Source organism: Leuciscus leuciscus (assembly GCF_965113295.1).
Source record: "Leuciscus leuciscus genome assembly, chromosome: 11".
Taxonomy (NCBI): Eukaryota; Metazoa; Chordata; class Actinopteri; order Cypriniformes; family Leuciscidae; genus Leuciscus; species Leuciscus leuciscus.
In genome coordinates, this window is record NC_138735.1 from 27,970,232 (window position 1) to 27,984,610 (window position 14,379).

Below are 14,379 nucleotides of genomic sequence, written 5' to 3' on the forward strand. Positions count from 1 at the left end.
TACCTCAGTGGCAGCAACCATACAGCGTGCGCATACACTGTCACTGTCACACACACACACACACACACTTTTCTCTCTCTCTCTCTCTCTCTCTCTCTCTCTCAAGTTTTTATGTTGAAAGGAATGGCTACTGTTCTCTGCTTTTCAACAAATCATTTGCACACACATTTATGTAATTTTTCTATCTGAAGCTTTGCCTGCATGCATGCAACATGACAGTCTCTGTGTTTAGCGCGAAAGCCCACGTGATTGCTGCCGGCTCGGGATAAAATTCATGCAGGACAGTCGTGCCGTGTACCAGCTGCTTTGACGCGATTATCAGTTAAACTGACTCGCAACGTGTGCAATATTTCACGACCTCCCAAGTGTCCGAACTCGCACCGTGTACGCCCGCCCTAACGGCTTTTAAGATCGATACTTGGCAAGAGCGCATCGAGAATCGATCGCAGGAGTAAATATCGCGAGATATCGCCATATCGATAGTTTGGCGCACCCCTAGTTCAAATAACTATTTTCCTCTTCCCGAAGTCTCTTTGGATGGGTTGTCTGTTTTAAATTTTTAATTTAATGTTTTTAGCTCTTCCGTTTTGTTTACTTCTCTTTATTGTTTTAGTTTATAATGCTACTTTATTCTTTATTCACACCTTCAGATTACCTTGTTTTTTTCTTAACCAATTGCTGTTGCAGAGCAACATTGTTGATCTATTTAATTATCTTTATGTCCAACATAAAAATGTTACCATATGCATAAGTGCGACTGATTTATGATGACTCCTTGATTACAGGAGATGGCACAACACTTTTTCAGGATGCAGGCAACCAGCCCAAACTGCCTCCTGAAGCTGCTTCTGAGGGAGATCTACATGCTTTGTGGGAAGCAGTGGCCAAGAAGAGGAGAATGAGTCGGGAACCCACATTAGATTCAATTTCAGAATTACCAGAAGAAGATGGAAAAGAAAAGGTACAAAGCAAAGAAGAAAAAGTTCTTGAAAAAGAAGTGAAAGAGAAAGAGAGACCTGTTGAGCCAGCTCCCAAAATCACAGTAGAGCCTAATCTCTATACCAGTTCTGATGAGGAATCTCTCAGTGGGACAACAAGCTTGGTGTCTTACCTCAAGAAAAGCAGCAATTCCTCGATGACTGTGGAAAGTCACACTGAGACCATTGCCTCCAAGAAACTGTATGAGCACTTCCAGATGACTGAGCAATCTTTTACAAAGACATCTGTGGAGCCCGTCATGGAAGCTCAGAAAGGGGATGAGTTGCTAGATGCTGCTGTCAAGATTCAGGCAGCCTTCAAAGGTTATAAAGCCAGAAAGGACATGCGACCAGTCTTCAAAGAAGTATTCAAAGAGCAGACTAAGGAGCCCAATGGGACAATTCATCTTGAGTGCATTGTGGAGGGTAAGCCAGATAAAGTTCGCTGGCTAAAGGATGGTGAACCCTTAATAGATGGCAAGCACCACCATATTGATATCTATAATGATGGTACCTGCTCTCTAGTAGTGACAGCTGCCACAACCAAAGACACAGGTGTATATACTTGTGAAGTCACCAATAAGTTTGGCATTTCCACCCATAGTGGTAAAGTCACCATAGGGTCAATGCGGGAATCTTCAGGGCGACGACCCCTCACTCTGGGCTACAGTGCAGATAGTGAAGCTGAGAGTTCCTCTGGGAGTGAGATGGATGAGACTTTACGTCAGGCAAGTAAACGATTGCGGCGACTTCTTCGTACTCGCCTTCCTCCGGATGTGGAGGAGGAACCTTTTTTGAGTGCGGATGAAGGAGATTTACCGCCACCGGATCTACAGTCTTACCGGGAAGACGATCAGTATATCTACATCCGCTTTGATAACCGTGCAGAAGCTCAAGTGGCTTCCCAACGCTTCCAGGAAATGTTTACTTATCAAGGAGTGCCCATCGAAACGATCATCATAGCAGCAGCAGGTTCTAAGGTAGAGCTGCGTATCACAAAGATGGGCCTCTCCCAAGATGGCTCCCAAACCCCAACTCAGGACCAACCGATGCCTGCTTTCATGACAGGAACCCCTGGTATGACACCTCTTCCATCTGGTTTTACTGGTTTTGCTACTGTTGTTTGGTTCTTCATTAAGTTGCATGGTTCAGTGCTGGATTATGTTTGTCATTATAGGGCAGCACTTTTGATATTTACAAAAATGTTGTGACTTGCTTGTTTTTTGGGATCTTAAAGTGATGGCATGTCATGTTTTTCGCCTGGTTCAGCATTCCTCCTCAAATGTGTTGCTATGTTCTGTTCTTTTTGGTTTTGTTTGCTCTTCATCGTTATCTTAATCACCTACCAACCTCCCAGCGGCCCCCGTCTTCCTGACGGAGCTTCGTAGCCAGGATGTTCCTGATGGATTTCCAGTCAGTTTTGACTGTGTAATTGCTGGCAAACACCCTCACACTGTGCGATGGTTCAAGGATGGAAAGCTGTTGGAGGAAAACGACCACTACATGATCAATGAAGACCAGGAAGGTCGTCACCAGCTGATCATCACAGCTGTGCTTCCCACAGATATGGGCGTATATCGATGCATGGCTGAAAATGACAGTGGCATCGCCTCCAGCAAGGCTGAGCTGAGAGTGGACAGTGAGTACACTGTTAAAAGAAAGTGTCAAATCAAAACTCACAAATATAGACAAGAAAGCAATGTAATCCCCTATTAAAGCGTTTTAACAAAGATGGCACTTTCTTTTACCGGTGCATCTGTGAAGAGTAAGAATGCAACTGCATGCGTTTTGTAAGAATAATTGTCATTGTTTGTCTGTAGATGTCCCCAAAATGCACCTACATTTTCAACAGACTTAAGAAAAAGGCTCTTATTGCTATTTATTATTTCTAACTAATCACTGATTCAGTCTTGTGTATCTTTGAAGTGTCTTGCAGCTCAGACTATGACACAGCAGCAGATGCCACAGAGACGTCTTCCTATGTCAGTGCTAAAGGCTATGTGTCTAGGTGAGATTTAATCATTTAGTGATTTTAATGACGCATGTCAACAAGTACACAATACATTTTGCACAGATCCAGCCAAAAAAAGTCTCTGATTCGCATTTCATGCCAGTTTTACATGGGCTTCTGCTTTTGTTCGGTTTGCTCTCTTAGCTCGGAGCACAGGGACACAGAGGCTTTTGAGTCTGTGGCAGAGGACGAGCAGCTTCCTCAGGTTTTGGATGAGTTACATGATTTATTCCTCAGTCCTGGAGCACCCATTGCCAAAATGAGTGTTAGGGTCAAAGGTCAGTTATGTTTTTTTCATGGATGCAAATTGTTTTGTTTCAGATTCTATTTTATCTGTATTTTGTTTATGCATGCAATGTTTATTCCAAGTGTTTCCTTTTTTACATCTGCACCTGTTGTATCTGCCATTCAACTCCAGCCGCTCTGAGCATAATGACATTAATGTCCTACATCCTTTTTTTTGTCCATCCTATTTTTAATTACCTTGTTTATATCCTTAATACACATTCACATAGCTTTGCATCTAAGACGACTTTCATTTTCAGCTGTTATATTGCAGAAGTAAAATGGGGTTGCAAACACAATTTCATGTTCAACACCATTCTGCAGGATTTCCCACACCAAGAGTTTACTGGTTCAAAGATGGCACCCCACTTCAAGCCTCCAGCAGAATTGTATTGTCGACCGAGCGAGATCACCACAGTCTTGAGATTTTGGATGTTAAGCGGGAGGACACCGGAGAATACTCAGCATACATTAGCAATATAGCTGGATCTGCCTACTCTTCAGCACGACTGAGTGTACTGGGTAAATGTTCCTTTTAAGCTTTAAGCCTTTTTATGTGTCACTTCCATGGGGTCTTTGCCAGGAATTGGGAGCATGGTGAAAATATATTATAAATGATAATTATCATGATTTTTTCGCATAGAATGTGCTTTTATTATTATGTGCTAAATAAACGTTTCTTTGTTTGTTTGTTTACATGATTTCCATTTGTTAGCTCCTGGAGAGCGCCCAGCACCTGAACAGGGACGAATGAGAGGTAAACATCTGTAATGTCACATATTCTTGCACACAGCACATGTAATTGTGAATCGTTGTTCCACATGGTATGAACAGATGCAAATGCATTTTGAAATTTGCAGTAATAAGTGAGATTAAGCATGCATATAATTTGCTATGACACTTGTATTTTTCCACAAATAGATTCAAAGGTGCCACTTGTGCCACCACGCTTCCTGGAGAGGTTCAGCAACAAGAAAGTGAAACAGGGAGCAAGTATAACGCTGTCAGTCAAAGTGGAAGGTATGGCGTGTTACCACAATAAATTAAATGACTTTACATGCAATTTTGTGAAATACAGCAAAGCATTAAGCACAATGTTCAGTTGCACGTTACATAAGGTGAAAACATGCTAAGCTAAGTCACTGTCTTCCGAAGGTTCCCCAACCCCATCTGTGAACTGGTTAAAGGAAGTGTCAGATAAGGATGTTTTGTGGATCAAGGCAGACACACCAGGTTACAAGGTGGCCAGCTCTGGCCGTCAGCATAGTCTAATCCTTATGGAAGTGGAAAAAAATCATGGTGGCATGTACACTTGCATTGCCACCAACCGTGCTGGACAGTCGGTTAACACAGCCCGGCTGGATGTGGAGACAGGTCAGGAACTCATGGTTTAGTTATTAACCATAGTGATGTCAGGATCACATGACTTTTTTTCATTTAATTTAATTTAATTTATTTTATACCAAGAATATTTCTGGTACCTATTTGACTTTATTGCTCATTAAATATAATTTATTCATAAATAACCTGGTCTTTTAATCATCATGCTTATAATTTTCTACCCAACAGCACCAGAGCAAAAGAGCAAAGTGGGGCCAGAGTAAGTTTAAATATAAAAGCTTACAGCTATCAATTAAATTATTTGATTAATCTAAACATTGTACAATTTTACATTTTGGATGTTACTGTTTAATTATAATCTTTTTTTCTCCAGGGTTCTAGGAATTACTATTAGCCCACCAGAGGAAGCGGGCAAAGGTGAATATTTGATAGATGATGTTCTGTTTAAGTTTTTATTTAAATTTATTTTGTACCTACTTTATACTGTTAGTGGGCTGTCAGATTATATCAGAGTGAGTGACTGCCATCAGGAAGTTCTGATGTAATTTGCTATAATATAAGTGATTATTGTGATAACATCTTAGGAGAGATCAAACTACCTTACATGGGTGAAGTGGGTACAGAGGAATTCTTACAAAAACTCACAACCCAAATCACAGAAATGGTATCTGCCAAGTTCACTCAAGGTAAGAGAAAACAATAATTTTCAGTCAATAATATTGAGCTAATATTTTTTCGTAACCTGCACTGCCGCAGTATTACACTGAATTACATGTATAAATGTGTGTACTATTTGTACTGTACTATTTTTTATTATTATTAATGTATCATTCATTCTTGATGTCATAGTTATAGTGCAAAATAACAATTTATTGTTTTAATGTAGTCTTTCTCTACAGATGCATCCTAAAATTCACTCAAAACAGTATGCGCTGTTTTTGAATGAGCTTTGCGTGTGCTCAAATGCTTTGAATTCATCTCACAGGATGTACTGAGTACTGAAATGGAGTACACCTGTTTTTATATTCACTTTTTAAATCATTAATTATACTCAAGAATTTTTGTGAGCATATTTTCCTGGACTTCCCTTCTATTTTATATATATGTATGTATGTATATATATATATATATATATATATATATATATATATATATATATATATATTCCCAATTCCTATTCAGTTTACTGACAAAATATATACAACCTTATCTCTCTGGATCCCCCGAAACCCTGTGCAGTTCACTGACTCCATTCTTTTGTCTATCCATCAAACTATCCATCCATCCTCTCATCCCTCTATTCACTCACATTCTCATTGAAGCATTGATTTGTTCAGACAGCTTACAGAACCATCAAGTGCTCCAGTGGATGAAATCTTGGCCCAAAGTAACCAGTATGTATCCGCAGAACCTCCAGTGTATTACACCAGAACTTTGACTTTTTCTCCATGAGGCTATGCTGTTGTTAATCACGTTGCTGGTCTATTTCTTTGGTTCTCAACATTGAATAAAGAAAGAAAGAAAACCCTAAATTTAAGATATTAAAATGTAAAGTACAACAAGCTTTAAGTATGGCCTGCTGGTAATAAAGTCATGGTTCTTTAAAATCAGGGCCATTTTGTCACAATTCAGAATAAACTGGACATTTTGAAAATCAGTGTCTCGTTTTTACACTTTCAAGGTGTCTCTGTTTCAGTATACACAGAGAAAATGGATGAACGCTCGCTGCCATATTCATTTAGATATGGGATTGCATGAGCAATACATTAATATTTGTGTGGGCACAGTTTAGTTTTTACACAAGCATGATAGTGCATGTTAAATCACAGGAGAAAAATGGTTTACAGCATTAGTTATTATATCCAGAGTCATAGATGATTAAAAAAACAACAACTGATAATGGATCTTACAGGTGAGCTCAAATGATAATTAAAAAATCTTCTTTTTCTGTCACTGTTGTTATTTGCATTGTTTCTACAAAAAAAAGCTACACTACATAAAGCTTGTCTGAATATTTTCGAATACACGCTCAAATTGAGCAATGGGAGAATTTGACAGGGAAGGCCACACTTATTTTGTAAAATAACACACAATTATGTTTTTGTACAGTAGATTCAAATCTAGTGGATCCCAAACTTTTTTCAATCTTCTTTACTTACACCCACCAGCCTGAGACACGATAACAATGAGACACAATTTTCACTTATGATAAAAGAAGATAGGCTACTTACGAATTTGAATTGTAGGCTAAATAATAAGAACAATTCTGCTTACCTTCTCTTTAGGTCAGCGAAACTGGACATGTTTCCTCATAAATCGTTCTCAGCGTCCATTTTGGCGATATTATTTACATAAAATCTCTTTTCTGTCTGTTTTAGCTAGAATTTCAGTAGCTGTGTTTACCATCAGGTCGCGGTATTTTAAAAAACGGCGGCAGTATTTCACAGAAGAACTCGTCATCGCGATTTCGCGCTATTAAATGTAAGCATGCGGTTGCTAAGACGACAGTGATAATGTTAATATTTGTGCGGTAATAAAACTGACGTCTGACATCAGCTATTATGTCAAATACACTATGTGAATTTATAATGAAATTAATTATCGTATGCTGCCCCCTTATGTGCGCGTGCCACAGTTTGAGTGTTGTAAAGTAAAGATCATTACCACGCAAACACCATTGTTTTTTTTGGTGTTTTTATATATATATATATATATATATATATATATATATATATATTTATTTTATTTTTTTACGTATATATATATGTGTGTGTATATATATATATATATATATATATATATATATAACGTATATAATATATATAACGTTACATATATTATATCAATATATCAAGTTTGTATTTTGGAAACCATTGAAATTCTTAAGTAGGCCCTACATATGTTAGATATGTGCACACGTGTGTGTGTGTGTGTGTGTGTGTGTGTGTGTGTGTGTGGCCTGGTAAAACCTATGGGGGAAAAAAATTCTCTCTCTCTCTCTATGTAATATTATTCAAATTTCATGTCCAAATTAATATTATTAAATTACATGCTTATAGTGTGCTGATTTTTAATTGAACAATGATTGAACAAATGTTTTGTAGTTCACATGTGATGCTAAAGCCCATGCTGTCAGAGCTGATGCCTAATAACATTATCCCTTTCTTCCTCTAACCTTTTTATCACTGTCTGCTTCAAGCTTCATTACGTGTCCCAGGAGCTGAGAGTGATGATGAAACAAAAACACCATCACCATCTCCATATCACGGCCGATCACGCCCTACATCTCTCATCGCAGACTCATCGTCTGAATCGGATGAAGGAGATGCCAGGGGAGAGGTATCACAAACATCACACTCTTGATGTCATCAACAATTTTATTATTATTATTATATGTCAGACCTGTTGCATTCTGTTTAAATAAGATTTTTTAACACATTAATTTACCATTTATTGTAAAAGGGGGAAACCGTTATGTCAGAATAATAATTTTGTAGTTCATATTATTTATTATGTGAGTTAAGCATCTCCTTGATTATTTAGTTCACAAAAGGATATTTAAAAGCAGAATCCGGAGCATTCTCATGTTTTTAAAGTGAAGACAGCACTACACATTTTCTAAATGCATATGTGCAGATGTTTGATATCTACGTGGTGACAGCTGATTACAACCCCATGGGTGTCAGTAAAGATACCATCGCTCTGAAAGAGGGCCAGTATGTGGAGGTTCTGGACTCTGCCCACCCACTTAAATGGCTGGTCCGTACCAAGCCTACCAAATCCAACCCGTCTCGCCAGGGATGGGTCTCACCTGCGTATCTTGACAAAAGACTGAAGGTTTGTTTATATATATATATGTATATATATACATACTGGTTAATGCATGTGAAACTTAAATTAGGGTCATTCTTAATGGACTAGTGAGTTTAAAATTTGACACTAGGGTTAAAAATGCACATAATGTTATTGACAAGTGCAGTGTATCTTCATAATTTCTTACTAATGATGGATTGGTTGTGTTGTAGCTGTCTGCAGATGTAACAGACCTCCCAGAGACCACCAGAGAGGAAGTCACCGATACAGAGTACAAGAAGAAACTCTGGTAAAAATTTAGACACATAAAATGTGCATTTTATTCTGTACTAGAACTTTGCTCATTCTACCTCCGTTTCACTTGTATCTAGTCAACTTGTTCAGGAGCTAATCAACACAGAGACTGAGTTTCTGAAGGAGATTGAGTTTTTCACATCACACCATCTGAAGCGCGTGGATGAGGAGAGCACACCACCTGATATCGCCAGCCAGAAGGAAACCATCTTCCGTAATATCAGTGATTTGAAATCCTTCCACAGCAGGTACAAAGTTCAGAAAATCAAATATTATTATTAATTCTATGGTTAACTCTATCCCCCAGTTTCACAGACCAGGCTTAAACTAGACCCACGTTTGAGCTGTTTTAACTGAAAGCAACTTACACTGACATATCTAAATATATGTCTCAAGATGCACACCAGTAATGTTTTTTTCTAAGGCACGTTTATAAAAGCTACTTAAATGTCCTAATTTAACTAAAGTCTAATCCTGGCCTAATCTAAGCCCTGTCTGTGAAACCAGGCCTATATCTAAAATTTAGTGTGTAAAGGACTAGTTTCTTCATTTATAAGCTAGTTTTGTAAAAATCTTGATGAAAACTTTGACTGTTGCCTGTTTTCCAGCTCTTTGCTGCCCGGTCTGCGTGATTGTGACACAGATGATGACATTGCCATGCATTTCTTAAGAAACTCTGAAGGTTTTGAGAAATATCTACAGTACCTCATTGGACAGTCACAGGCTGAGTCCGCCATCAGTGAGAAAGAAGTGCACCAATATTTCAAGGTGGGTTTACAAAAATATGTGATGGATTTCTAGGGGCATGAAAACAAAAAATTGTCTTTGTCCGTAAACTAAAATAATTCGGTATTCAGAGGACGCAGAGCATAACATGTTTTATATCGTTCTTTCATTAGAATTATACAGTCTCAGAGTTGGCAAATGTCGACCCCTCAGACTGTCCAGTGCTCAGTATCAATGCTTATCTTCAGAGACCACCAGAGAGAATTCTAAAGTACAGGGCTTTACTGAAGGTAATAAAAACTTGAATACCACAATACTGTGTTTCTGTGTGAGGAAAAAATCTCCAATTTCCACTTGCAAAAGGCTGAATAACTATCTAAAAATGCATTTAAGAATTGTGTTATGTATTCTGTGATGCATAATAATTGAAAGTGAGCATCCCTTTCCAATTCCCCGATTTCATTATAGGAATTGATCCGGAACAAAGCAAAGAACGGTCAGAACTGCTGTTTGTTGGAGCAGGCCTATGCAATGGTGTCGTCCCTCTCCCAGCGCTCAGAGAACACACACCATGTATCTCTCATAGAGAACTACCCCGCCAATCTGGAGGCGTTGGGAGAACCTATTAGACAGGTACGATCTCTAATCTCAAATGTCACACATTAACATACAGAAAAGTTGCTTTTTGGTAAAGTGCTCTCATATTGCCTATTTCACTTTCTTGTAGTTAAATTTAACAACTTGTTTGTAATGAAGTTCTGGATTTTTCTTTGTTCTACAGGGGCCTTTCACTGTTTGGGAAGGAGCTCCTGGAGTGCGATCATCTTCCAGAGGTCACCACCGCCATGTTTTCCTTTTCAAAAACCACGTGGTCATCTGCAAGCAGAAGAGAGACACAAATATGGACACACAAACATATGTGTTTAAGAATATGATGAAGGTTAGAGCTTATCAAATGCTTTTTAAATTACTGTAATTAAGTGACACACGTACACTTCCTGGACAGAAAATAAGTTGATCATTGATTGATTGATTGGATCATTGAAAGTGAGTCATTGAATGTCTTTGGGATGTGCTGGAGGAGACTTTACAGAGTGCTGGACTCTTGCATTGACAATACAAGATCTTGACCAAAAATGTATGCATCTCTTGATGGAAATAAATGTTGTGATGTTATTTCCATCAAGAGATGCAAACATTTTTGGTTAAGATCTTGTATTGACAATGCACATCCCAAAGACTTTCAATGAATATAAGGTCTGGACTCAGAGGTCCCGACCATTCTTTCACAATCTGAGCCTGATGAATCTTGACATTGTCATCCTGGAATATGGCCATGATGCGTCTTCCTACATGGTTGTTTAAGAAATGAAAAGCTACACCCTCCATCAATTAAGGTTAAAAGAACTGTTCCCAAACATATAACATGATAGAAACATAATAATTACTGCAATAATGATCCAATCATTGACTCGTAAGCATTTGCTTTTGGGCAGTGTATTTTACACAACATTTACTAAAAATTCACAAAGCGCCAATGGCGATAATTCAAAATGGCCAATATCGGCTAAATGTCTTTGCGAATTTCTTAATTACTGATTTTGCCTCATAACATCACTTATAAAATAATATTGTATAAATAAATGTATAGTAAAATATTTTATCGTTTTGCTTTAGCTCACGAACATTGACGTGAACGAAACTGTGGATGGTGATGAGAGAGCATTTGAGATCTGGCATGAGCGTGAGGACTCTGTGAGAAAATACACTCTGCAGGCACGGACTGTCATCATCAAGAACTCATGGCTCCGTGACCTCCGTGACCTTCAGCAGCGGTATAGCATGCCAGCGTGGAGTAAGTCACCAACATTAGCATGATGTACATGTTAGCATGTCTCACCTTGACTAGAGCACTGAAGTGTTTTTTAGACCAACCCAGAAGATTGCTTCACCCTAGTTTCCTCTTCAAAAAGCAAGGGTTTTTCCATTGGCTTTTGGATTATTGCAGAAAATAAGCTCTGTGACCAGCAAAAAGTTTATAATTCTTACACGTTTTGTTCGTCATGATAGTCTTCACAAATGAACACAACTTTTACATTTTGAAGCTTAAATACAGTTGCCAAAAGTAAAAAGTTAAAGTTAGGCTACAAACGGACAACACCATGTCAACACCACTAAGCTTCCAACAACTCTTTTAATATTTCAAATCTACAAGTTGGAAGGTTTGAGTTAGAATAGTTTGCAAGAGCACAATTATAAACACAATGAGGCTGTAAGAGTGAACTAGTGAGTAAATGAGTTTACCCATTGGCCAACCTCTGTAGTCCCATTTAGCCACTTGTTATCAACCGCATTTTTCAAGACACAAAAGCTTTACAAAAAAAATCACAAGGGGGTATTACTGGTTTATTTTGTTGTTTCAGGCATTTAACAAAAAAACACATTCAAACCATTTAAAAAAATGCTAACCGTTTTTTAACCAGGTTTTGGTCTACAAAAATATGTCATCCCTGCAGCACTTTATTGACATGGCAAAACACACCCCACTTATAAAACATCATCATCTATTAAGTACGGTCAAGTTCTTAAATATTACAATAATAATAAACCCTAGTACTAAAATGTAGCATTTTACTATTATTACAGGCCTTCCAGATTTCGACTCAGTGTTGACAGACTTAACAGCAGAGCTTGGACAGACAGTAAAGCTCGCCTGCAAGGTCACTGGTGTCCCAAAACCACAGGTCACCTGGTACAAAGGTAAGGAACCAAATCTTGGGTTTTTCCCCTCTTGATGTCTTCTAAGAAGTAAAGTAATTCATCCATCCGACTCTCACAAACAGACGGGCGAGCTGTGGAGGCGGATCCTCATCACATCATCATTGAGGACCCAGACGGCTCTTGCACACTCATATTGGACAACATGACGGCAGACGACTCTGGCCAGTACATGTGCTTCGCCACCAGCTCTGCGGGCAACGCCAGCACACTAGGCAAAATCACTGTGCAGGGTGAGTGACGGACGTGAATTGAGAGCAACCTGATGCGACTAACTTAGTAAAGCTGGTTTCACAATCTGTGAAAGGATTTAATTAAATTTGTGTTTGTTTTTTTATTGCATATCTTGCAGTACCTCCACGTTTTGTGAATAAGATCCGGAACGCCACACTCTTTCCAGGAGAAGATGCTCAGTTCACCTGCACCATTCAGAGTGCACCAAGTCCCAAGATAAGGTAGTGACTCCGTTTAAACTAATATTTACACTGACATTCAAAAATGAAATGTCATTAAAGACATTTATGATGTTACAAAACGAAGCAGCACAACTGTTTTCAACATTGATAACCATAACATGTTTCTTGAGCAGCAAATCAGCATATTAGAATGATTTCTGAAGGATCATGTGACACTGAAGACTGGAGTAATGATGCAAATTCAGCTTTGCATCACAGGAATGAATTACATTTTAAAATATATTCAAATAGAGTTATTTTACCAATGCCAAACTTTGAACGGTAGTATATATTACACTATGTTTAAATAATGAGCCAAAATAACTCTGGGTGATTCATGTCATAAAATTCCAATCAAGGCATTCCATAAATTACTAAACCCGACATCCATTTCACTGACAAAATGTTTTGGGTTAGTGTTAAGCTATGGCATTTCCCTGCACAGATGGTTTAAGGAGGGTAAACTACTGACAGACCAGGAGAAGTTTCAGACATACAGTGAATCACGCAGTGGAGTGTTGGTTCTAGTTATCAAGAACCCTGGAGAAAGAGACCTCGGACACTATGAATGTGAGGTATGGACATCCTTGCTTTAGTCCTTTCAGTTCTTACTTTACTCCAACCATGAGGAATTAAGTCAATGATCATCATATCATTCATTTGCAGCTGTCGAACCGTCTGGGCAGTGCCAGGTGTGTGGCACAGCTGATCACTCCTGCTGTGGCAAAGGCTGGAGAACGTAGAGCAGATCAGGCCATCACTATAGAAGGTAAGAGACATCTGTCAACACACATATGCCACTTAATTAAAAAAACATAAAAGTATGACAGCCTTTCCCATCTGTTATGATTTCACTTACTAAAAACTTAAAAGGGATTAAAAAACATGTACACATTCTTATACAATATTTAATGGTTTTAATAAAGGGGCTACTATGAAAGAGTTTCATGGTTCCAGAAAATAAGAAAAGTACATGTTGTAATATAAATGTACCTATATTTAGAAATCTGACAATTAATTTTTCATATTTCAGCATCATCTTTGTACCTCTTTGACAAGCAGTGAATTAACTGAAATGTAATAACTAAAATAAATGTGATGTTTGTTTGATTATGTAACTCATTTAATACCATTTTTATGTTGTTTTTCAACTAGTAACGGAACAAGAGACGAAAATACCGAAGAAAACCATAATAATGTAAGTCTCAAACATGCACCTAAACACAAACTGCCATTCAAAAGTTTGGGGTCTGTATCTGTAAGAATTATTATAATTTTTTTATTAAGCAAACACACATTATATTAATAAAACAAAATGTCTATTTCAAATAAATCCTGTTCTTTGAATTTTCTATGAATCAAATAATCCTAAAAAAATTTTCTTAAACACCAAATCATATTAGAATGATTTCTGAAGGATCATGTGACACTGACGACTGGAGTAATGATGCTGAAAATTCAGCTTTGTATCACAGGAATAAATTACATTTCAAAATATGTTAAAATAGTTTATCTTAATATAATATAATACAATTCTTCAAAATGTATTATACCAGTATTGATAAGTGTAAACTGGCCTTACATATCACAGTTTGTATATTTGATGGCAGATTTAGACTAATGCTATGCATTCTGTTTATGTCTACTGTGTGCATCTATCATGAATCATACTCACAAATGTGATTTTTTCCACTTTAAG

General features: G+C 37.8%; 1 protein-coding gene across 14 annotated transcripts in view; it reads left to right on the forward strand.

Moving 5' to 3' along the window:
- Positions 1–14,379, forward strand: part of obscnb (obscurin, cytoskeletal calmodulin and titin-interacting RhoGEF b) — a 57,349-nt gene that overhangs the window by 39,246 nt on the left and 3,724 nt on the right. For 13 of the 14 annotated variants that reach the window (XM_082184063.1, XM_082184071.1, XM_082184070.1 and 10 more), the window contains 27 exons: positions 786–2,054; positions 2,335–2,616; positions 2,904–2,985; positions 3,133–3,266; positions 3,598–3,795; positions 3,989–4,030; positions 4,195–4,293; positions 4,429–4,647; positions 4,843–4,873; positions 4,988–5,031; positions 5,199–5,300; positions 5,952–6,008; positions 7,814–7,953; positions 8,251–8,451; positions 8,640–8,716; positions 8,799–8,969; positions 9,330–9,489; positions 9,621–9,737; positions 9,916–10,080; positions 10,229–10,387; positions 11,125–11,302; positions 12,094–12,207; positions 12,291–12,458; positions 12,578–12,680; positions 13,126–13,255; positions 13,347–13,449; positions 13,836–13,878. In XM_082184063.1, coding sequence (XP_082040189.1) covers positions 786–2,054; positions 2,335–2,616; positions 2,904–2,985; positions 3,133–3,266; positions 3,598–3,795; positions 3,989–4,030; positions 4,195–4,293; positions 4,429–4,647; positions 4,843–4,873; positions 4,988–5,031; positions 5,199–5,300; positions 5,952–6,008; positions 7,814–7,953; positions 8,251–8,451; positions 8,640–8,716; positions 8,799–8,969; positions 9,330–9,489; positions 9,621–9,737; positions 9,916–10,080; positions 10,229–10,387; positions 11,125–11,302; positions 12,094–12,207; positions 12,291–12,458; positions 12,578–12,680; positions 13,126–13,255; positions 13,347–13,449; positions 13,836–13,878 — 4,588 coding nt within the window. The remainder of the gene's footprint in view (positions 1–785; positions 2,055–2,334; positions 2,617–2,903; positions 2,986–3,132; positions 3,267–3,597; positions 3,796–3,988; positions 4,031–4,194; positions 4,294–4,428; positions 4,648–4,842; positions 4,874–4,987; positions 5,032–5,198; positions 5,301–5,951; positions 6,009–7,813; positions 7,954–8,250; positions 8,452–8,639; positions 8,717–8,798; positions 8,970–9,329; positions 9,490–9,620; positions 9,738–9,915; positions 10,081–10,228; positions 10,388–11,124; positions 11,303–12,093; positions 12,208–12,290; positions 12,459–12,577; positions 12,681–13,125; positions 13,256–13,346; positions 13,450–13,835; positions 13,879–14,379) is intronic. The other variant, XM_082184069.1, reaches the window with a different exon arrangement.